At 38.7% G+C, this 24,813-nt stretch overlaps 1 protein-coding gene and 1 pseudogene across 1 annotated transcript; one reads left to right on the top strand and one right to left on the bottom strand.

Annotated features, from left to right (window-relative positions):
• Window positions 1–791: 791 nt before the first annotated feature.
• On the top strand, window positions 792–4,818 carry LOC133724829 (probable transcription factor GLK1). Its single transcript, XM_062151704.1, has 6 exons — window positions 792–1,726; window positions 2,217–2,357; window positions 2,595–2,993; window positions 3,457–3,537; window positions 3,666–3,785; window positions 4,334–4,818. Exons 1-6 carry the CDS (start codon window positions 1,148–1,150, stop codon window positions 4,481–4,483), a joined length of 1,470 nt encoding a protein of 489 aa, XP_062007688.1. The 5' UTR covers window positions 792–1,147; the 3' UTR covers window positions 4,484–4,818.
• A 4,777-nt stretch (window positions 4,819–9,595) lies between these two features.
• Window positions 9,596–16,518, bottom strand: LOC133724828 (uncharacterized; annotated as a pseudogene).
• Window positions 16,519–24,813: the final 8,295 nt, after the last annotated feature.

The raw sequence follows: 24,813 nt of genomic DNA, 5'->3' as shown, positions 1-24,813 counted from the left end.
GGTTTTGTCCTAGTAACGTGTTTAAGAAAAAGAGAATTCGAGAGAATACTGAGATGCTTTCATAAACGATTACATGTATAATATTTTGGAGTACAAGATATCCTAATTAAATATGGATTAGGAGATTTAGAATTTTCTAGTATATTATAACTAAAATAAGTAATCTTATTTAGCTAGACACACATAATTTGAGTTTTCTTCAACACAAGTATTAATTATTGTTTGACGATTTTATAAAGTTAGACGGGCATTGAGTCCGGTCCTACTTACTGGACTCGATACAATTACAGCCAGTTCATGATTTAAAACACACATATAAAGTAGCTATCCTGTTCGCGGGAAAGTACAAAAGAGCATTAAATAAGAGCTAGCAAACCAGAATTGACCTTTGATGTTATCTCTTCTACTACAAACTACAAAGCTAGAGAAAGAAAAGTATGAGATATCGATCAATTATTATCTTCAATAGAAGTACAAAGGTCAATTGGTTTTCTAGCACGACTTTTCATCATTTCTTCTTTTTTCACTGTACATATGGATGTACATAAGAGATGAGAGCTACAAAGCTGAGACGACTGTATCAATCCAATTCCATTTGCAATTCCAGCCCTGCCTGACAGCAATATTTTGGATCCACCTTCTATCTCATCTCCTTTTAGCTCCAAACAACCTTTTTGGAAATGAATTAAATAAAGCTCACGAGGCATTCTGAATAGATTTTCAAAAGCTTCAAAAAAAGGCCATCCACAAACCTTTTATATTTGGAAAAGAACTGAAAAATTATATACGTTGCAGCCCCATACAAAACAAAAACCTAAAAACAAATCTCAGAGATCTCAACTCAAATTGTGGTCGAGATCCAACCTCTCTCTCTTTTCACTCTCCCACTACAAACTACAAAGGAAAGCAACAAAACAAAACCAGCTCCAGCCCATTAAGCACTTATTTTCTCTCAGCCCTCAGCTCTCTCTCTCTCTGCTGTCCAATATCACTGGCCGGGAAAATTGTACTCGTCTCCGAGGAGTGCTCCTAGCACTGTCCTTCATATTTTGCTTCAATTTTTGCATGCAATAATATTATTAATTACGTAATTGCACCGCCCGATCGAGTAGTAGTATTAATTAAGGGTACGTATTTGGGGTTCTTGATGCTTATTTTATCGCCTTTGAGGGAGCAACACAAGGATGAAAACCGAGGAGGAGACCAGATGGAGAGTTTCTCAATCGGCGCCAACGTGGTGGACTTCTCGGAATTTTCCGGGGGGAACTTGCTTGACAGCATCGACTTTGATGACCTCTTCATTGGGATCGACTCCGAGATGGATGTGCTGCCCGATTTGGAGATGGACTCGGAGATGCTGGCTGAGTTTCCCGTCAGCGCCGGAGAAGAATCAGACTTGAATACATCGCCGGTATCAGTTGAAAAATGGGAGGAGGATAATAAAGCCAGCACCATGACCAGTACCGCAGAAGAAAGAGAAGACGATCATCATCAGAAGGTGGATTCTTCTGGTTCGGGGACTACAGAATTCAAGTACTCGAGCTCCGATAATAGCACGCATGGAGGATGTGGAGGAGGAGAGGAAATTGTTAGTAAAAGAGATGAAAGCGCAGGAGCAGTCAATAATAATACTTCATCGTCCCCGAAAGAAACTACAGATAAAGCTCGGAAGTCATCATCATCCAGTGCACAATCCAAGAGTGCTCACGGGAAGCGGAAAGTTAAGGTAAATTAATCAATCAATCTAGTACTAGGTTAGTAGCCTAGCTAAATTAAAGTAGTACCTGAGCTATAAAAGCAACTAGGTTATTTCTGACTGTTAGATGGTATGAAGCTCGTGCTACCTCTCCCTCCCTCATAAATTCTTGAGAGCAACACTTGTATACAATTTATCTTAATCTTCATGAAAGATTGTATACATATGCTCTTGACAAACTTGGTGATGAAGTACTGCAATCGATTCACGGGAATCTTATGCAGGAAGGGAGCGGAAGAGACGGTGTTTAATTAATTTTCAAGTCCATCTGTGAAGGGAAATAAATGAGAAAAAGTTGAGAGCGAGACACTGAAATGGATCCAAATTCTTTTCAATATTATTATTATTATTATTTTGTTTTTTTTTTTGAAAGTTTGTGGTGACTTGGTTTGTTATTTCGTGGGATCTGTGTACTAAAGGGTCACTACTGTTTCTCCCTTTGTTCTTGAATTGTGTGTAGGTGGATTGGACACCAGAACTGCACAGGAGGTTCGTGCAAGCAGTAGAGCAGCTAGGGGTGGATAAGGCAGTGCCTTCTAGGATTTTAGAGCTTATGGGAATAGATTGTCTCACTCGTCACAATATTGCAAGCCACCTTCAAGTAAATACCTAGATTAATTACGCATATGTATTATCTTTTTGTTTGATTTTCTTCAAGATTGATGATGCTATTTAAAAAAAAAAAAAAAATAATATCAAATAACAGTAAAGAGTTTTCTTCAAAGAGAAACAAATCTACTTGGAGGTTCTACAGAAGTTTGTTCGTTTCACGGTTATGGAAGTGGTCTCACATAGTCTCTTTCTAACTGTGGACTTAATTAATCTGCTTTGTGCACAGAAATATAGATCGCATCGGAAACATTTGCTAGCCCGTGAAGCTGAGGCTGCAAGCTGGACCCAGAGGCGGCAGATGTACGGTTCAGCTGCTGCTGCTGCTGCTGCAGGCGGTGGAGGAGTAGGCGTCAAGAGACCTTCGTCCGAAATGGGTCCTTGGCTTGCACCACCCACCATGGGTTTCCCTCCTCCCATGACACCCATGCACCAGCACCACCATGGCCATCACCCCCAGTTTAGACCTTTACACGTATGGGGTCATCCGACAGTTGACCAATCCATGATGCACATGTGGCCCCCTAAGCACCTTGCTCCCTTCCCATCCCCACAACCACCGCCTTCTTGGCCTCCAGCTCCTCCACCACCACCGGACAATTCATATTGGCACCATCACCACCAGCGTGTAAGTATTAATTCCCTAATTCTAATGCTAGCTTGAATGCACTATAATAACCCTTAATAATTTGTCCTCTTTTATTTTCCTAGCCGGTCATAATCCTTAATTCCTTAGTCACGGGTTGCAGTTCGGTCATCTTCCCCATTATGGTTTGGATAATACAAAAACAAAAATAACCAAGAGAAAGTTCTACTACAATCTTTCAGCTTACATCGAAGTTGGTCTGTATATCACGCATGGAGCTGCCTTATTTTAATGAAACTAGCTTAGCTTATTACTAGCTAATACATTCGTATACTGTAGACCTTTTTCCTAATCGTTGTATACAGCTTGCATTAAATGCGTCACGGGTTCATGACATATGATCGATCTGTAGTTCTCAATGTCTCTTTTTTGTACAAAGATATTTGCCTCAAATTTAGGTTCAAACAAAAATGTACTGAAGTTTGATATTCTTGTTTTGGTGTAGGTTCCTGCTAATGCAGTACTAACCCCAGGAACGCCGTGCTTTCCGAGGCAAATGGCTACAACTCATACTCCTCCTGCCACGGTAACCAATCATAATAACCTTACTTTTTGGAAGCTTTTACTGTGTACAATTTACATATTATTGAGGTTCTTTGTGCAAGGAATATTTTGGCTTATTTGGTCCAGTACTGTTTCAATTATTTGTTGCAGAGATTTCCCGCTCCACCTGTCCCAGGCATTCCACCGCAACCTGGCATGTACAAACTAGACCCCGGCGGGCTCGGTGCTCCTGGACAATCTGGACCCCATCCGCTTGTTGATTTTCAACCCGTGAGTACTCTTTCCTCTCTCCCTAATCTCATCAGCTTTCTTCCTTTTCTGAACTAAATGCATGGTTAGTCTGGGGCAACTCCTTGATTGAAATCTTTCGATCTTATTCTCATACGGGAAGTTTATAGGATAATATCCTACATGTTATATTTATGTTAAATGCACTAAGAGTCGTTGAAAGAATAGTTAGTCAAAGACCAAACTATATATAATTTAAACTTCAAAAGGACGAATCATGTAGTTAAGATTAAGACAATCAATTGCAAGCTCCACGTATGGATTTCCCATTAATGTGTGACCCAGAAGCTAATTATCATCGTAGAGAGCTAGTCTGATCTACTACTACTGAAATTAAATATTAGGCTAATGTATGATTATGTATCTAATATTGTAATGAGAGGAAATTGTAATTGATTGGTACTCAAGAAGAAATGTACGTACGTATTCCTTCACATGCAAAAGAGCTAAAACGTAATTTTATATAATCTGTGAATTTAGATGACAATATTTGGTTAGATTAACTAGTCGTTGTTTATATAATATTACAGTCAAAAGAGAGCATAGATGCAGCAATTGGAGATGCTTTATCGAAACCATGGCTGCCTCTTCCTCTTGGACTGAAACCTCCTTCCACTGATAGCGTTATGGGAGAACTACACCGACAGGGAATTCCCAAAGTACCGCCCTCCTGCGCTTGAACCAGCACCATGCACAAGTGCTATCTACTATGTTCCAGACAATTAATTACAGAGATGGAACCCCAAATTTGACGACATGTCCTGCGATCAGATGTAGCTACCTGCATCGATCTCATCTGCGAGTTTTTCTTCTCTCTTTTTTCTTTTTAGTTGTTACTGTTGATCCCATCATCTTTCCAGCTCTTCCCCAGTTCCCCATAAATATGACCAAGACTACTACTACTACTCCTTCATCGATCGGATCCTTCGTCACGTGTAGTTATAACTTGTATGAGAACAGCATCTTCGATGTATTACCATATATATATGTGATAATAAAGCGAACGATTTTGTAATTGGCACGTACGTGGTTATAATGGAGTAAATAACAACTCTCGGGTAAGTTTTACTGCTTCTATAAGCACGTAAGTACATGCTGTGATGGCTTTTGTCTGGGTATGGAAAACCAATTGACTAACCCTGGCCCAATCGATACACCCACGAGTAATGTGTCCCACTTGTAATAGAGATTTAACAGTACGGGAAGAACGTTAGGACACTATAGCGTTAAAGTTGAAAGAATTCTAGTTCCGGAAAATTTTACCATGTTCCAGGTGGGTTGAATTATGGGTCACTAAAAATTATATCGATAAAAAACTAAATTATTATTTTAGAAAAAACTGAAATTGGGAGAGAATGCTTTCATTGATAATAGAGGTCTCTTTATATAGAGGATTACAAGCATAGAGATAGAGTTATACATGGAAACATAATCGTACATTGATCGGATATCTACTAAGATTCTCCAAGATTGTCTCTAATACAAAAAGCATAGAGATAGAGTTATACATGGAAACATAATCGTACATTGATCGGATATCTACTAAGATTCTCCAAGATTGTCTCTAATACAAACCATATTACAACTAGAGCAAGTAACCTAGAGTTGAGCAAGTAACCTAGAGTTTAGGCCAGACACATATTCTGGATTTACTTGAACACTTCCCCTTGTGTCGCTCAATTAAGCGTAGTGCTCCTCTCGTTGCCTTATTAAAAACCTTGCCCGAGTAACAAAACCCAGTGGCACAAAAATAACCTCGGTCGAAGGGGAAAAAGAGCACAACACACCCTTCACGTTTCGTGATCAACATGTAGACATCTCCCCCTGATGACCACGGTCATGAGAGTTCGGATAACTTCCGCAAACCAATGCTTGCAACATGTTTCTCGAACGTGGATTTGTGCAATGACTTTGTAAACAAGTCTGTCACACTGTCCTGATATCGAACCTAGTCGCTCTGATCTTGAGGAGAGTCTGTTGTTGCTGATTATGCTTGATGTTGTCGCCTTTGATGTAGCATTGCTTCATTTGTCCAAAGCAATTATCATTATCCTTATAAATGCTCGTAGGCTCATCTTGTGGTAGACTTCAAACCACAATTGCTTCGAACATGCGTAATTATGGATCCAATCCATATACATTCACAAACCACTTTGTGAAGAGCAATAATTTTTGCATGGTTCGAGGATATAGTGACAATAGTCTGTTCCACAGACCTCCAAGATATCGCAGTCTTGCCCATGGTGACCACATAACCAGTTTGGGAATGACTTTTGTGTGGGTTAGAGAGATACCCACCATCAACAAAACCTTCCAAAATACCACTGTTGTTTTGGGATGGGGATAAAGGACGCAGGCCAGTGTTGGTGGCATTCCTGGTGTGTGATGGGTCCGAATCCATCATCTCTATATAGGGATAGAACAAGCCTATATCAATCGTACATCTCAAGTATCGAAAGATATCTTTTATACCAATCCAATCGCGTCGCGTTGGCGCAGAGCTATACAAAAATTGCTTGCTAATCCCAAGTGCAGGAGTCGCGTAGTAGTATAGACTCAGAAGTACGAGTGTCGTTTCCGCCGAGAGCAGTGAGAAAAATACAGAATGATGAATAAACTGAAAAGAAAACAATTTGAATGAGTTTAGTTGAAGAGAAAATTCAATAATGACAGAAACTAAGGTTTCGGGGTTCCACCTTAAATCACCTATGCAATGTTATCAATTCGATTCTTTTCCTTAAAACTTATTCAAGAGAACTGACACTAAAGATGAATCCAATTTAAGGTAGTTCAAACACACAAAACCCAATCAATTTCTCTATGAATAGTTCAAGTATAACCTGTACCTAACGGCAACAACCAATCAAGACACAATTCCAACGAAATTATCTATCAATCTGCAACTCTACTTAATCTCAAAAGCATGGATATTTTTACTACACAATAGGAAAAACATGGCTGATCCTATGAAATAGATTATCAAATACCCATCAATCAATCAAAAAGTAAAAGCAGAAATTAAAAGTGAACATCCAAAAATTGAATTTGCATTGAAGTTCTTGTCGAATCGAACTAATAAAAACTACATAGGAAATCCAAAGTTTCTCCCCTAGCCTTAGCTAGGAGATTAGTTCTGCATAAGAAAAATGAAAGCAACAAAATGATCCATGAGTTTGGAAGAGTAAAAGGCAGAAGATGAACAATGGTTCAAGAGAAAAGAGAGAGAAGAGAAATCTGCTCTAACCTCACTTTATAAATCTTGACTTTTGCCCAAGAAAATCTGAAGAAGAATCCAATCCCCAAAATACTAGGAGCCATTTGATGAAGTTTAATTGCTTTCCACTTCTTCTCAGAATCTGGTTTAATTGGGAGATCTTCTTCCGTCTTGAAATGATGTCCATCTTGATTCTCTGATTTCACGGAGATTGGGCTCTTCATACTTATTCAGTTTCCTTCACTCCCCCTTAATTAAGGGTTATTGATTCTGAGTATTTGGAGAGCTTGGGGTGCAGGAGGAGTGTCTTTAAAAGAGTGGAGAAAAGGATAGAATGCTGGTCACATGAGGCTTATCTCTTCTCCAAAGTTAATTATACATATTGGCAATTGACCACATAAGTCAACGTGTCCACCTCCAAGTCCAAGTGCAGCAATGGGCCTTTAATTGTCCAATTCCATCATCCAAGTATCAAACCTATTAATCAGAAATATGATATAATTAGATTAAATTAGGCCAATAAAATACTCAATAGCTAAGAAATTAGAAGATATGACTGCATTTTTGACCAGTTATCACACCCCCAACTAGCTTATTGCTAGTCTCTAGCAATTGACAGCGACTCAAGATGACTCTCCAACTCAAAGAATACTAAAAACCAAACTACCTAAGCCACTTTCGTAGGGATCACGATTGCATTTAGCATATGCAACAAGCCTTTAACTCCACTAAGAATTCCTTAGCAGACGAGTTATAGTCTCGTGAGGGTTTTCCAGAGATGATACCCACAAACATCAATTCCAAGAGAATACTACTTCCCATCATTAAACTCAGAGATACAAACCAAAAATATATGTCAACACAGAATCAAATCATCCAATATCATAATTTCAGAGAGCTAAAAGAAGACTGAGCAAGAGCTCCACACGTTGTCCAAATGCCAGACTCAACTCATAAACACCTAAAATTGCCCAGCCACAATCAGTACCATTCTAGGTCTCAGTTTCGACACAAACCAAATCATCATAAGCAAGCCTCAACTTCAACTCTCACATAGGATATATCACTCAGAATAAAATCGCTCAGAAGTTGGTTAGGTGTTTCTCTCAATGCATATGTGAGAAGAATTGATGTACATGGATGAAAAGAGTCTCACATATAGTCATGAAAAATAGCTTTTTCTGGTAAAATAAAATAGATCTCATGAAAAGATACCAATCACCATTGAGAATATCGGATTACACCCCATAGTTCCCTCTCTATCTATTCTCCAAAATTGTACCACACAACGCCCAAGATCATAGAGGTCTTATATAGGGCTGTAATGGGGCTAGGGACATGGCTAAACAAAGAACGGATATGATATTCAAAGAATTCCTGAGAAACTATTGGAGACCTTCAAATTATACACTAAATAATTAATCTTGCCTTCTATGAGTCTGCATCTAAATAATCTGCAATGAATCACGCATACTCATCTTCTCTCTCTAATTTGATTTTTTTTTTTTACTAGCAGCCCTTTTTATGTCATTTTTTCCTGCTGCACATTTTTTTTTTACTCCCTTCATTCATTAAATCTGCATACATATAGTACGTAAGACTGTGCACACATATTCACAGATTCCAAAAGCACAAAATTTCACCCTTCATTTTTTTTTTTTTTTTAACTTCCCTAACCATTTCTCCAACAATAGTACAACAATAATCAAAAGAAGAACATTTCTGTGAGTACATTTCTCAAAAAATAAGCGGATGGATTTGTATATGTGGCTCAACTCCAATACTGGAGCATGGTAGGAGAATATGGCTAAGAATGAAAAAGGCTTATTTTAAGGTTCAAAATGGTTATCTAGGGGATGATTGTATAGGACACAAGCATATATGGCAATGGCGGTAATCCTAAGTGCCTTAATCCCTTCCCAGTCATCATGTGGTCAACTTTTACGCTTCGAGAGACATTAAAGAAAGTTCTAGTGTAATAATCCAAGGCAATGAATTCTCGGTGATTGATCAAAATAGAAGAATAATGAGATCATTGAAAATATATTTAGCACAGAAAGAAAATAAGATTTCATATATAACCCTCAACAATAAAAGAATAGCTCAAATCTCACTTTGGGTTATAAGTCTCCACTTATTTTATGACTTTCCAGTCCATGTAAATTCCAAAACCTTGAACAATACTAACGTGGCTGAAACAACCCCAAATGTCATGAAGATTATCTCGCAAAATGACAACATGCAAAGCTAACGCTCATATCTCAAATTAACCACCAAAATCTCAAGTATTTCTCCATGCCATACAGGAAGTATCACTAATGTCTCATCATCGTATTGGGAAGTAAGCAACCTCAAAGGAATTATGACACAAACTATTTTTTTTTTTCATTTTTTTTGGACACTATGTGAACAGTGACGACTATGAACAGTAATCATAAACACACTAAGACAAAACTGACAAGTTGCTACTCCCCCCAACTTCAAATAAACATTGTCCTCAATGTGTCAATCAATAGCAAAAGATAACAGACAAGTTAATAAAAGGAAAGAGTGAGTAGGAATGAGTGCACCTAAAAGGAGATGTTCCCAAGCAAGACTCTGCAACTTGTTAGTGACCGGACAAGAAAAGAAAAACAAACAAAACTGAAAACAATGTTACACTTTACAACAGATGGACTGAGAGTCCAACAAGTCAATCTGCATAGATAGGATTCTCTAGAGAGATGGTTTCATCCTCTAGAACAATATTCTCCAAAAATGGTTTCAAACGCTGCCCATTGACTTTAAACACATTACCATTCTTTGAGTCCTCAATTTCAATAGCACCAAATGGAAAAACTCTTTTAACCACAAACGGACCTGTCCACCTAGATCGAAGCTTACCAGGAAACAAATGCAATCTCGAATTATACAAAAGAACTTTTTGACCAGGTTCAAAAGTTTTTCTCAAAATTTTCTTATCATGGAAAACTTTCATTCGTTCCTTGTAAATCCTAGAATTTTCATATGCTTCATTCTGAATTTCTTCCAATTCATTCAACTGAAGTTTCCTAAGAGAACTTGCATCATTCAGACCAAAATTAAATGTCTTGATCGCCCAATAAGCTCTGTGTTCCAATTCTACAGGTAAGTGACAAGCTTTTCTATAGATTAATCTATAAGGGGACATACCAATTGGGGTTTTATAAGATGTACGGTAAGCCCAAAGTGCATCAATTAGTCGTAAAGACCAATCCTTGCGGTTTGGGTTCACTGTTTTTTCCAAAATTTGTTTTATTTCCCTATTGGCAAGTTCAACCTGACCACTTGTTTGTGGGTGATAAGGGGTGGCCACTTTATGAGTAACTCCATATTTCTTCATCAAGGCCTCAAAAGGCTTATTGCAAAAATGCTTACCCCCATCACTAATAATAGCCCTAGGTGCTCCATGTCTAGAGAAAATATTTTCTTTCAAAAATTTCAAAACAGTTTTATGGTCATTTTTCCGACAAGGAATAGCCTCAATCCATTTAGATACATAATCAATGCCTACCAAGATATATAGATATCCAAAAGATGAAGGAAACGGACCCATAAAATCAATGCCCCAACAATCAAATACTTCAATGACTAAAATGGGATTCAATGGCATCATATTTCTAAGAGTTATCGCTCCTAACTTTTGACAACGCTCACATGTTCGACAATATACATTGGTGTCCTTAAACAGAGTTGGCCAATAAAATCCACATTGCAAAATTTTAGCAGCTGTTTTTTTTAACAGAAAAATGACCACCACATGCTTCATTATGGCAAAAAGAAATCACATCATGCATTTCATTCTCAGGTACACATCTCCTATAAATTTGGTCTGCACAATATTTAAATAAATAAGGATCATCCCAAAAGAAACTGCGTACCTCCACCAGGAACTTTTTCCTATCTTGTGCATTCCAATCCGGAGGGATTTTACCTGTGACAAGATAATTAACAATGTTAGCAAACCAAGGTAATTCCGAAATAACAAAAAGCTGCTCATCAGGAAAAGAATCATTAATAGGCTGCAAGTCAGGATTTTCATCAAAAACCAATCTAGATAAATGGTCTGCCACCACATTCTCTACTCCCTTTTTGTCTTTGATAGTGATGTCAAACTCTTGCAGTAGGAGAATCCACCTAATAAGTCGAGCCTTAGCATCCTTCTTGGTGAGAAGGTATTTTAAAGCTGCGTGGTCAGTGAAAACAACAATAGGCGATCCAACAAGGTAAGCACAAAATTTATCTAATGCAAATACTACCGCAAGGAGCACTTTTTCAGTTGTCGAGTAATTCATTTGAGCACTATTTAAAGTTCTACTTGCATAGTAAATGACATATGGTTTCTTATCTTTTCTTTGCCCCAAAACAGCCCCTATTGCAAAGTCACTAGCATCGCACATAATTTCAAAAGGCAAATTCCAATCAGGTGATTGCATAATAGGAGCAGAAGTGAGCAATGCAATTAATCTTTCGATTGCATAATAGGAGCAGAAGTGAGCAATGCAATTAATCTTTCAAAAGCAACTTGACAAGCATCAATCCAAACAAATGGAGTGTCTTTAGACAAGAGATTACACAAAGGTCTAGATATGGCACTGAAATCCTTTATAAATCTCCTATAAAAACCAGCATGTCCTAAAAAGGATCTAACATCTTTTATGCTCTTTGGAACAGGTAATTTAGCAATCAGTTCAATCTTAGACTTGTCTACTTCAATTCCCTTAGAAGAGACAATGTGACCAAGAACAATTCCAGAAGGGACCATGAAATTACACTTTTCCCAGTTCAGAACAAGATTTTTCTCTTCACATCTTATCAACACTCTTTCTAGATTAGACAAACATTCATCAAATGAATCACCAAAAACAGATATGTCATCCATGAAAACTTCAAGAAATTGCCCTACCATATCGCTGAAAATACTAATCATGCATCTTTGAAATGTGGCAGGGGCATTACACAAACCAAATAGCAAACGTACCAAATGGACATGTAAAAGTAGTTTTTTCTTGATCTTCAATGGCAATTTTAATTTGATAATAACCTGAGTAACCATCTAGAAAACAATAAAACTCATGGCCTGCAACCCTTTCTAAAATTTGATCAATGAAAGGTAAGGGAAAATGATCTTTCCTAGTTGCGGAATTAAGTTTCCTATAGTCTATGCACATGCGCCAACTAGAAACAATCCTCGTAGGAACCTATTCATTTTTATCATTCTTGATCACTGTTATTCCAGATTTCTTGGGTACAACCTGTGTAGGACTAACCCATTTACTGTCAGAAATTGGATAAATAATACCCGCATCCCACAATTTCAAGACCTCAGTTTTAACAACTTCTTTCATATTTGGGTTTAGTCTACGTTGTGGCTCCCTAGATGGTTTAGCATCCTCTTCTAAAAAAATCTTATATGTACAAACAAGAGGGCTAATTCCCTTAATATCAGCAATAGACCAACCCATAGCAGATTTATGGGCCTTCAAGACATTTAACAACATACCTTCCTGTTCAACAGTAAGTAAAGAGGATATTACCACAGGAAAAGTGTCGTTTGGACCCAAGAATGCATGTTTTAGGCCTACTGGCAGAGGTTTCAGCTCCAGTTTTGGCACCTCTACACTTGATGGTTTGCTCTCAACTCGCGGTGGAAGCTTCTCAAACTTAGGCGTCCATCCATTCACTCCTTGAACCTGAAAAGAATCAAAATATGAACTTATTTCAGCAATTTCAGCAGCATTAGAATCAGGTGAATTCATGAGGAAATTTTCTAAACTGTTCATGCATTAGAGTTCCAATAAAATCAACAAATTCACATTCCTCATCTCCATATGGCTGCCTAAACACATTAAAAATGTTAACTTCCATTGTCATATTTCCAAAACTCAATTTCATCACTCCACTCCTGCAACTAATGTTAGCATCACATGTAGCTAAGAATGGACGTCATAAAATAACAGGGATTTGATTTTCAGTGTGTAAAACAGGTTCCGTGTCCAAAACAAAGAAATCAACAGGATAATAAAATTTGTCCACTTGGACCAAAACATCCTCAATCATTCCCCTTGGAATTTTTACAGAACGATCAGCCAGCTACAATTTAAGCTTTGTAGGCTTAAGCTCACCGAGACCTAGCTGCAGGTACACTGAATAAGGAAGTAAGTTTACACTAGCACCCAAATCAAGTAAAGCACGATCAATAAAATGTTCTCCAATGACACAAGAAAGAGTAGGACTACCGGGATCTTTGTATTTTGGAGGAATTTTACTTTGAAGTACTAAACTAACATGAGCAACTAAAAATGCAGTTTTCTTCACATTATACTTTCTTTTCACAGTGCACAAGTCTTTCAAAAATTTTGCATAAGATGACACCTGCTTAATTGCATCTAACAAGGGAATGTTTATCTTTACTTGTCTAAAAAGATCAAAAATTTCATAATTCTGATTCACTTTCTTTAAAGGAAGTAAAGCTTTGGGAAATGGTACAGGCACAGAATGATTTTCAACAATTTCATTCTCTTTAGACTCATCAAATTCACTTTTACTCTTAGGTTTCTCTACCTCTTTAACAGGAGGTGCATTTTTCAATTGTTCTTCCATTCCTAAGAATAATAGAATCAACATGCTCAACTATTTCAACCGAATTGACACATTTGGGATTTGGCTCAGTATTAGAAGGAAACCTCCCTTTTTCATTAAAAGCAAGAGAATTGGTTAATTTAGAAATCTGATTCTTAATTTCCTTATTCTCTTCAACTATCTGACCAAACATAGAATCATATTTAGTGAACATTGCATCATACCTTTGACTTTGTTTTTGCTGCTCTTGCATGAATGTCTGAAGAGTGTCTCCCAGAGATGGTTTAGAATTAAATGTATTAGGTGCTGAAAATTGAGGGTTAGGGACACTTACCTGGGGGTGAGACTCATTCCTCCAACGAAAGTTGGGATGATTCTTTGTGGCTGGGTTGTAAGTCTCTGAATAAGGTGAATATTGTCGCTGAAAATTTCCCAATGCAGCGACTTGTGGCTCATTCATCACCTGCAAAGAAGGACAATTTTGACCAAAGTGACCAATCTCATAACAATAATCACAAACTTGATTACAACTAACCGTTTGAGGCACGTGAGATTTATTCAAACCAGCAAGTAAGGTCTCATATTTCATCTTCCAATGGTCTTCTTCTTTTAATTGAAAAATTCCTTTACTCACAGAAGGTGTGGAGGGCTTAGAGCGATCTGTGCTCTCAAAAGTAGAAAAGTCACTCCATTGGTGAGCCTTCTTAGCAATCTCATCTAAAAACACTATGGCTTCATCAGGATCTTTTTTCAGGAAATTTCCATTGCACATAGACTCAATAAACTTACGGTCACGAGGGAGAAGTCCCTCATAAAAGCAACTGGCCAACCGCCAAGTTTCAAAACCATGATGTGGGCATAAACTCAAGAGTTCCTTAAATCTTTTCCAAGTTTGATACAATGACTCATTTTCATTTTGAGCAAAATTAGCGATCTTCCTCTTTAAAGCCATTGTCTTATGATTAGGAAAATACTCATTGAAAAATGCTTCAGTCATTTCAGCCCAAGAACCTATAGATCTAGCCCCCAAAGAATACAACCAAGCTTTTGCCTTGTCCCGCAAAGAAAATGGAAAGAATTTTAGTTTGACAAAATCAACGGCTGCAACTTGATCATAAAATGCAGTAACTGCTTCCTCGAATGCCGTAACATGTACATACGGATTTTCATTTTCCAAACCATGAAATGCAGGAAGAAGTTGAACAATGGCAGGTCTAAAATCAATGTTGGGCATGTTAGGTGGTAACATGATGCAAGAAGGCTGAGCATTACGTGCAGGATGCAAGTAAGTCTGCAAAGTCCTAGGTGAAGGAGGTGGGGGAAGCAGATTATTGTTGAGCACATTATTCAGAACATTGTTTTTGTCATTGTTTACATTATTATTGTCATCATCTTCCATTTTTACAGATGATGCAGATGAACTCGAAGACTCAAACAAATCTCCAAACAAAGTTTAAGACTCATGCTTTTTAGCAAATCTACCTAATTGATCTTTATAACGCATAAGAATGAAAACAAACTAAACTAACTAACACTAACAAAATTAAAAAGAAAATGGAACGAATGTACCAAATGTAGAAGTATTCTGCGTGCTTCCTCAAACGCTCCCCGGCAACGGCGCCAAAAATTGCTTGCTAATCCCAAGTGCAGGAGTCGCGTAGTAGTATAGACTCAGAAGTACGAGTGTCGTTTCCGCCGAGAGAAGTGAGAAAAACACAAAATGATGAATAAACTGAAAAGAAAACAATTTGAATGAGTTTAGTTGAAGAGAAAATTCAATAATGACAGAAACTAAGGTTTCGGGGTTCCACCTTAAATCACCTATGCAATGTTATCAATTCGATTCGTTTCCTTAAAATTTATTCAAGAGAACTGACACTAAAGATGAATCCAATTTAAGGTAGTTCAAACACACAAAACCCAATCAATTTCTCTAGGAATAGTTCAAGTATAACCTGTAACTAACGGCAACAACCAATCAAGACACAATTCCAACGAAATTATCTATCAATCTGCAACTCTACTTAATCTCAAAAGCATGGATATTTTTACTACACAATAGGAAAAACATGGCTGAATATCCTATTAAATAGATTATCAAATACCCACCAATCAGTCAAAAAGTAAAAGCAGAAATTAAAAGTGAACATCCAAAAATTGAATTTGCATTGAAGTTCTTGTCGAATCAAACTAATAAAAACTACATAGGAAATCCAAAGTTTCTCCCCTAGCCTTAGCTAGGAGATTAGTTCTGCATAAGAAAAATGAAAGCAACAAAATGATCCATGAGTTTGGAAGAGTAAAAGGCAGAAGATGAACAATGGTTCAAGAGAAAAGAGAGAGAAGAGAAATCTGCTCCAACCTCACTTTATAAATCTTGACTTTTGCCCAAGAAAATCTGAAGAAGAATCCAATCCCCAAAATATTAGGAGCCATTTGATGAAGTTTAATTGCTTTCCACTTCTTCTCAGAATCTGGTTTAATTAGGAGATCTTCTTCCGTCTTGAAATGATGTCCATCTTGATTCTCTGATTTCACGAAGATTGGGCTCTTCATACTTATTCAGTTTCCTTCACTCCCCCTTAATTAAGGGTTATTGATGCTGAGTATTTAGAGAGCTTGGGGTGCAGGAGGAGTGTCTTTAAAAGAGTGGAGAAAAGGATAGAATGCTGGTCACATGAGGCTTATCTCTTCTCCAAAGTTAATTATACATATTGGCAATTGACCACATAAGTCAACGTGTCCACCTCCAAGTCCAAGTGCAGCAATGGGCCTTTAATTGTCCAATTCCATCATCCAAGTATCAAACCTATTAAATCAGAAATATGATATAATTAGATTAAATTAGGCCAATAAAATACTCAATAGCTAAGAAATTAGAAGATATGACTGCATTTTTGACCACTTTTCAGCTATACCTAGCTAAAAAGTTCATTACAAATGAGATGTCCGGTCTTGTGCATTGAGCTCATTACTATAATGCGCCTATTGTACTCAAGCAGGGCACCTTTGCCTCTAGCACATCTTCGTCATCATCCTTCGGACGAAGAGGATCATTTTCAGGATCAAGACTACGGACGATCATGGGGGTGCTTGAAGAGTTGACATTGTCAAAACGCCTAAGCATCTATCAACACATGCTCAAGTTCCAAACCGAGACATAATCGTGTTCTCCCAAGTTCCTTCATCTCAAACTCGGATTTCAAGTGTTCAGCGGTTTCCCTTAACTCTTTAAGGGCTTCCAATGAAGATCATGTCCAACAGGAACCGTGATAGAATCCGGCACTTGTCTTAGAAACGCGCGGGCATATCCTTTCCCAATCAAGTAGTCATTTTAGTGAGCGTTTCAACCTTATTGCAACCGCGCTCAGTGGTCTAGAGCCACTTGACTTCGTTAAATGAGGTTCACCATGAACCTTCATGTATATTCCGTATCTAGATCCCATAGAGATACGTAGTGACCACATTCGTAAGCTGCATGTTCAGTTATTCGAAAACTATCAAACTAACAGGGTAGTGGAGTGCAATGACATCTATTACGAGAGAATATGTCTCATCGTAGTAGATTTCAGGGCGTTTTGTGAGAAGCCTTGCGCCATAAGGCGAGATTACCATCTCCTTTTCTCATCACACTTTCTAACGAAAACCCATTAGTCAATAGGTTTTATGTTAGGAGGTGTTGGCATCATTGGCTTGAAAACCTTCCTCTTCGTTAGAAAATCCAACTTAACCTGGATCGCATCTTTTCATTGAGGCCAAATCTCTCTACGTTGGCATTCATTCATTAACGGAGCGTGGTTTGATATCATCTGACTCAACAAACTCATGCACTATGAAATACTCAAATACATCATCAATCATGGTGGAGTTTATATCCCACGTCTCATGTACACTAGTGTAATTTTCAAAGAGCTCTATATTCTCAGGAATAGGTTTTGATTGTAGAATCGCTGTAAATCTGTATGTAATTAGGATTTTATTTAATTAGGATATCCTGTAATTATGGAAAGATTGTTTCCTATTAGAGTTAGACTACTCCTTTGTACTTATATATATACCCTCATTGTGGGATGAATAGAATTATTGAATTAACCCTGAATTGAAGTATTCTTTTCTACTTGGTATCAGAGCAGGTTCAATCCTTTGAACTTGCGCTGCATCCTTTGAATCCTGAATCCGGAAGAACACCACAAACCGCTGCGTACCACCACCATTGAAATCAAACCATCCTGAATTTCAAACCACCATCACCCTACCTTTTTTCGAAAAAAAGAAAAGAAAAAAAAATTTCTTTTCCAAAACATTCATATCCATCTTGAAACCCTTGAAAATCCAAACCTGCTAAAATCATGAATTCCTCAATGATGCAATCAGAGAAACAGGCTATTGGGCATTCGGTGACTACCGAATTTTCTGTTATGGCTCAACGCAAACAGGGTCCTCCTCCAGGCTTCTCAGGACCTTCTCAACGCCGTCTTCTGGGTAAACCAAATCCATATGCAAACAAAAGGTGCATTATCTGTGGGGAATTAGGTCATAGCAAGGAGCGGTGCTATGAAGTGATTGGTTACCCTGATTGGTGGGACTTCACCAAGAAACCGCGAAAGAATCTGGGCAAGGCCGCTGTTGCTACTACAGAGGAAGTTTACCTAGACAATGCCTCCGCTAATGTAGCGCAGTCAGGTATGAAGGGTAATGTTACATTTAATAGTACATGGATAATTGATACAGGTGCATCTGACCATATGACCAATGACCCAAGTCTTGTGCAAAACCTTAGACGTTCCCCTCAAGACTTTGTCTCTACTGCTGATGGTACTCCAACTCCGATCACCGGAGAAGGTTCTATTGCTTTATCTGATACCTTAACCCTTGAATCTGTCTTAGTTGTTCCATCACTAGCTTATAATCTCCTGTCTGTTGGTCAAGTTATTTTAGCTCTTGCATGTATTGTGACCTTCTATCCGTCTTTCTGTGTGTTTCAGGATATTCTGACTCGACGGATTCTTGGTTATGGTGTTAGAAGGGGGAAATTATACTATCTGGATCTGACAGAGACTGGAAAGAAACAGAAGCATCTTTTGGGACAAGCTAATCAGATCAACGGGGTAGAGAATACGAAGGAAGCTGTATGGTTATGGCATCGCCGTTTAGGTCATCTATCCTTTCGTTATCTTAAGAAGCTGCAACCTCAATTGTTTTCAGTTGTTAGTGAATTGGATTTCCACTGTGACATCTGTGAACTGGCTAAGAGTCACCGTATTTCATATTCACCAAGCCTTAATAAAAGTCCTGTTCCTTTTATGAAGATTCACTCCGATGTCTGGGGTCCTGCGAAAATTCCTTCTCTTTCTGGAGCTCGGTATTTTGTAACGTTTATTGATGATTGCACTCGCATGACATGGGTGTCATTACTGAAGAATAAGAGTGATGTATTTGGAATGTTTACCGAATTTCACAAAATGGTGGCAACTCAGTATCAACAATCCATCAGAGTGTTTCAGTCTAACAATGGTGGAGAGTTTGTGAATGGCCCTATGATTGAGTTTTGCCGGTCACATGGAATTCGTCATCAAACCTCCAATTCTTATACTCCTCAACAGAATGGTTTAGCAGAACGGAAGAACATGCAATTGATGGAAGTTGTTCGTGCTTCCTTGTTTGGCATGAATGTACCTCGGTCCTATTGGGGCGAAGCAGTGAAATCAGCAGCATATCTTATCAACCGTACTCCTTCACGGGTGATTGAGTTTCAGAATCCTCATCAGAAGCTTCATACACTTTTGACCATCCCTTCTGTGCCTAATTTGGAGCCCCGGGTGTTTGGGTGCACAACTTATGTTCATATTCCCAAGCCTCAACGTAGCAAGCTTGATCCCCGTGCCCGTAAGTGTATATTTGTTGGTTATGCTGACTTCCAGAAGGGTTATCGATGTTATGATCCTCTTACTGGCACTATACATATATCTCTTGATGTCTCATTCCGTGAATCTGAGCCATATTACTCAGGGGGAGCTTCTCAGTCTTCCCTTCAGGGGGAGAGAGGTTATGAAGGGAATCCTTGTTCTATTATTAATTTTGATGTCTTTGAAGACTTGGAAGATTTGGAGGAACGATTTGAAGGTAGAAATTCCGAAACAGAAAATGCAACTGCCGAACAGAGTGTTGTAAATTCCGAAACAGAAAATGCGACTGCCGAACGGAGTGTTGTGAATTCCGAAACAAAGAATGCGACTGCCGAACAGAGTGTTGTGAATTCCGAAACAAAGAATGCGACTGCCGAACAGAGTGTTGTGAATTCCGAAACAGAGAATGCAACTGCTGAAACTGTCGAACAGAGCGTTGTGAATTCCGAGACAGAAGAGACGACTTTTCTGGATAGTTTGAAACAAAATCAAGACGTATCCGAAGCTCACACACAAGATATTCCCCCTTCTGCCCCACCAACTGAAGATCCCAGTCAGAATGATCCACCTCAGGTACCCCTAAACTTTAATGAGTCTTCTGGGTTAGAAAGTGTCGAACCTAGGAAATCACAAAGGGTTACCAAGGGAATTCCTAAGAAACAATATGAACCAGATATCAAAGCCAAAGCTAAATACCCTATAGCTAATTTTATGTCTAACCATAGGATTTCTGGGTCACATGCACTTTTTGTTGATCAATTATCTACTGTATCTATTCCTAGTAACGTGCAGGATGCATTGATGAATCCAAAATGGACAAAGGCGATGAATGAAGAATTGGAAGCTCTTCAGAAAAATGCAACATGGGAGCTAGTACCTATGCCGGTTGGAAAGAAGACTGTAGGATGTCGTTGGGTATTTACTGTGAAGCTTAATGCAGATGGAACTATTAATAGATACAAAGCGAGGTTGGTTGCCAAAGGATATACACAACGCTATGGGATTGATTATGAGGAGACTTTTGCACCTGTGGCAAAGATTAATACTGTCCGGATTCTAATCTCACTTGCAGCAAACAAAGATTGGCCCTTGCACCAGTTTGATGTGAAGAATGCGTTTCTTAATGGGAATTTGGAGGAAGAAGTGTACATGGATATGCCCCCAGGTGTTAAGAATTACCCAAGTGATGTTGGCAAGGTGTGTAAATTGAAGAAGTCTTTGTATGGCCTGAAGCAGTCTCCAAGAGCTTGGTTTGGAAGATTTTCAAAGTCCATGAAAGCCTTTGGGTACAGACAGAGCAATTCTGACCATACCTTGTTTATCAAACGCAAGAATGGTAAGATTACAGCTCTTATTGTGTATGTTGATGACATGATTGTTACAGGGGATGATCCGAAAGAGATGAATGAATTGCAAAAGTATCTGTCAAAGGAGTTTGAAATGAAGGATCTGGGACAACTGAAGTATTTTCTGGGTATTGAAGTTGCAAGGCCTAAGAAGGGGATTTTGCTTTCACAAAGGAAGTATGTCCTTGATTTACTTGCTGAAACAGGGATGCTGGACTGCAGACCAATGGAGACACCCATTGAGATGAATCACAGACTTGCTATTTATCCTGATCAAGTTCCAACTGACAAAGGGAGGTATCAACGTCTTGTAGGAAGGTTGATTTATCTTTCACATACTAGACCTGATATTGCTTATGCTGTGAGTGTTGTTAGTCAATTTATGCATTGTCCTAGTGAAGAGCATATGGATGCAGTCTTTCGTATTTTGAAGTACTTGAAGATGGCGCCAGGTAAAGGGTTACTGTTTCAGAAAAAAGATGAATTGGAAGTTATTGGGTACACAGATGCAGATTGGGCTGGTGATAAAACTGACAGACGTTCTACATCTGGGTACTTCACTTTTGTTGGAGGGAACCTTGTCACCTGGCGTAGCAAAAAGCAGAAAGTTGTTGCTAGATCAAGTGCAGAAGCTGAGTTCCGAGGTATGGCACACGGAGTCTGTGAAATGTTGTGGATTCGTAATGTCTTGAAAGACCTGGGTTACAAGCTTAAAAAGCCTATGGATTTGCATTGTGATAATACAGCTGCCATTGAGATTGCACATAATCCAGTTCAGCATGATAGAACAAAGCATGTGGAGGTTGACCGTCATTTTATTAAAGAAAATCTTGACAGAAAGGTTATTCGCTTTCCATTTGTAAACTCAGAGGAGCAATTAGCTGATGTTCTTACTAAAGGAGTGTCCAGGAAGGTATTTGACAGCTCAGTTGACAAGTTGGGCATGATAGACATCTATGCACCAACTTGAGGGGGAGTGTAGAATCGCTGTAAATCTGTATGTAATTAGGATTTTATTTAATTAGGATATCCTGTAATTATGGAAAGATTGTTTCCTATTAGAGTTAGACTACTCCTTTGTACTTATATATATACCCTCATTGTGGGATGAATAGAATTATCGAATTAACCCTGAATTGAAGTATTCTTTTCTACTTTGATGTTGAGACGTCCCCCAACCATAACTGTAACGTCCCGTATCTTAAATTACCAATTTACAAGTTAGTTGGACGGTAAACGACCGTTATTTTCACTTTTACTGTCGTTTAAGTACTTTTAGTGGCCCTAAAAGTTGACTTTTTGATCGGGCCAAAATTTGAGAAAATTTCCTTCATGAAAATTGTAGAGGACGTTAACCCGAGCGCGGGCATATGTGGTACGTAAAAATTGGAGTTCGTATGCGAAAGTTTTGAGTGATTTAAGAAATTTACTGTTCATGATAAAAAAATATATAAATTTGGAAATTTTACTGTGGTAGGTTTCCAAATCCGGAAACCTACCTTCCTCTCTCCTCTCCCCCGATCTCTCCCTCTTTCCTCTTCGGGCGGTTTGCTTTCCCCTTCGATTTTCCGCCGTCCGGCCATCAACCGGTGGAAAACCGGCCACCACGGGGTCGCCTCCTTCCCCTCAACACGCTGGTGCCCTTGGTTTTCAACAATTTGGCCGGAAAACCCCGAATCGAAGCAAGGAAGTCCACGGGGGCAGTTTGAGCTTTCCGGCGATTCCACCGTTTCCGGCCGTCCCCGACCACCAAATCACCATCGAAGGTTCGGTTTTTGCCCAGGATTGTTTTGCCCCTAGCCTTGAGTCACGATTTGCAGTGTGGAGGTCGAATCGACGATTTCAAATTCTAGGGTTCTTGAGTTTTTCTGGAAAAACTTCACCAGCCGGTTTCGACTGTTTCAAGGTAAAATTGGATGATGTTGTAGTTAGGAAGTTGGTTGGGTTTGTAGAGTAGAAGCTACTGTCCAAATTTGGTGGCCATTGGAGGTGGTGGCCACCGGCGCGTGAGCCCCACGCGCCACCACTGTGGGTGGCGCGTGGAGGCGTGTTGGGCTGTGTTTTAATTCCAGTTTTTAGCCCATTAAATCCTATAAATATTGTAGAGCTTGTATATGAAATTTGGTGAATTTTGGAGAAGCTTGGAATTAATTATGAATTTTTGAAGTTTAGGGTTTCGATTATCGAATTACGAGAATCAGGCCGTCGGATATCTCTCGGTTCTGCCTTGGAACCTTTAAATTAACGAATTGGTATTAGTAGTATAATTTGGGTTGCATCCGAGAAGAAGTGGAGATGTAATTATGAGGAATTGATTTTAGGAATCATATTAAATTGTTGAATAATTATTCACGGAATATAATCGTGTACAGGATGTCGTACCGGGCTCTGGCTCGATAAAGGAACTCGTATACGTGACCGTCGGAATAGTACTGTGAGTGGACTTTTGTTTTAAATAATGATGCATGCGTTTATTTTCTTGAATTAATGCTTTACCTAATTAATATATTACTTTCGAGCATACGAATGGATTTCGGAAATTTATTTCGGTTTATCTCGTGGTTTTGCTTTCAATAATGATTTTCTGAGATTGATTATGAATTATCTCGGTTATGACTTTCGGATATTAATTTTGTTATGCTCGGATTTGAAATTATGATTTATGTTGTTTTTCAATAAAGTATTTTCCAGGGTATTTTCCAAAATGGAATATTAGTTCATTATTGAACTTCCTTGCTTATTCATTATTGACCCGAGAATATTTTGGCGTGTGGGACACGCCGTTGATTTATTGATCTTTCCTATTTATTTATCGACTTTCGATTTTGGCATTGGGAATGCCTTGATGATGATTTTAGAATTTGTTTTGTTTCGGTTTACGGGGATTACGATTTATTATTATTTCTCGCCTTTTGCTATTGATTTGGAGATACTTTTGGCGTGTGGGACACGTCGTTGGAAATTCTTTTACGAGAGATGGGGGAAGCCTTATGTATTTTGGATTTACTGGATTTTCGGTTATGTTTCCCTGTGCCATACTGAGGGGTGATTTTATCATGCTAGCATTGATTTTCCGCCTTTGTGGCGCGGTGATGGGATCACCGTAGCCCTTCCGCCTTTGTGGCGCAGGTTACTGTCTCTGTGACAGTAATTCTGTAGCCCAGTATCCTATCGCTACACTTAGTGGCGTAAGGGTATATTACGGGAGTTATGGGAGTTCTTTAGCCTGGGAGGCTATCACCCAACCAAGCCTGAGTGGCTTATTCGTATGGCTATCATCTTCCCCTACTTATACTATTTTTGACTAGCGGGGACTAGTCTGAGTTTTCTTAACCAGCGGGGCTGGACTTATATTTTCGAGTATTGAAATTTCAATCTTTTACTCTGTTGTTGTGACTAGCGGGGCTAGTCGGTTTTCTGGAGTTCAACGTTTTTCGGGTTATTTTCTTAAGTGTTTTATAAATGTTGCATGCATCCGGATTTTTTTATATATCGAAAAATGTGGGAAAGTATAAAGTTTTATTTTGGTTTATTCATATTAAATTATTTATTTTTGTCCACTCACGCTAACGTGTTTTTCAATTACTTTCCCCTGGGCCCTTCGGTTTCAAATGCCCAGTTTGCAGGCGAAATTAGTTGAGGTCGGGCGTACATTGGAGTTGAGGCATAGTCAACAGCCTAGCTTCCGCGGTTGCCTTTGAGTTAGGTTGTCCTTATTTACCTTTCTATTAGAATTGCTCTGATTACCTATGGGATTTATGTTTTTCAAGTTGAGGTTTGTGTTATGTGAATTGGAGATTGGTGTTGAGTTGGGGAGCAGGGTGGCTCCAGAAGTATAAGGATGATTTGATTTAGAAGTGTAAATGCTTTCTACAGGTTTTGGGTAGCCCATTTTAGGGGAAGTTCCGCCAAATTTTTGGTCGAATTTCTTCTAAGGTGGGCCC

This window comes from Rosa rugosa, chromosome 1 (assembly GCF_958449725.1).
Source record: "Rosa rugosa chromosome 1, drRosRugo1.1, whole genome shotgun sequence".
NCBI classification, from domain to species: Eukaryota; Viridiplantae; Streptophyta; class Magnoliopsida; order Rosales; family Rosaceae; genus Rosa; species Rosa rugosa.
This window is presented reverse-complemented; position numbering and strand designations above follow the sequence as displayed.

Bases quoted from the DNA above. Each gene is read 5' to 3' on its own strand.
- LOC133724829 (XM_062151704.1), top strand. From the start codon at position 1,148: ATGCTTATTTTATCGCCTTTGAGGGAGCAACACAAGGATGAAAACCGA. The intron at 2,358-2,594 runs GTAAATACCTAG...CTTTGTGCACAG, and splicing joins ATATTGCAAGCCACCTTCAA to AAATATAGATCGCATCGGAA. The intron at 3,538-3,665 runs GTAACCAATCAT...TATTTGTTGCAG, and splicing joins CTCATACTCCTCCTGCCACG to AGATTTCCCGCTCCACCTGT.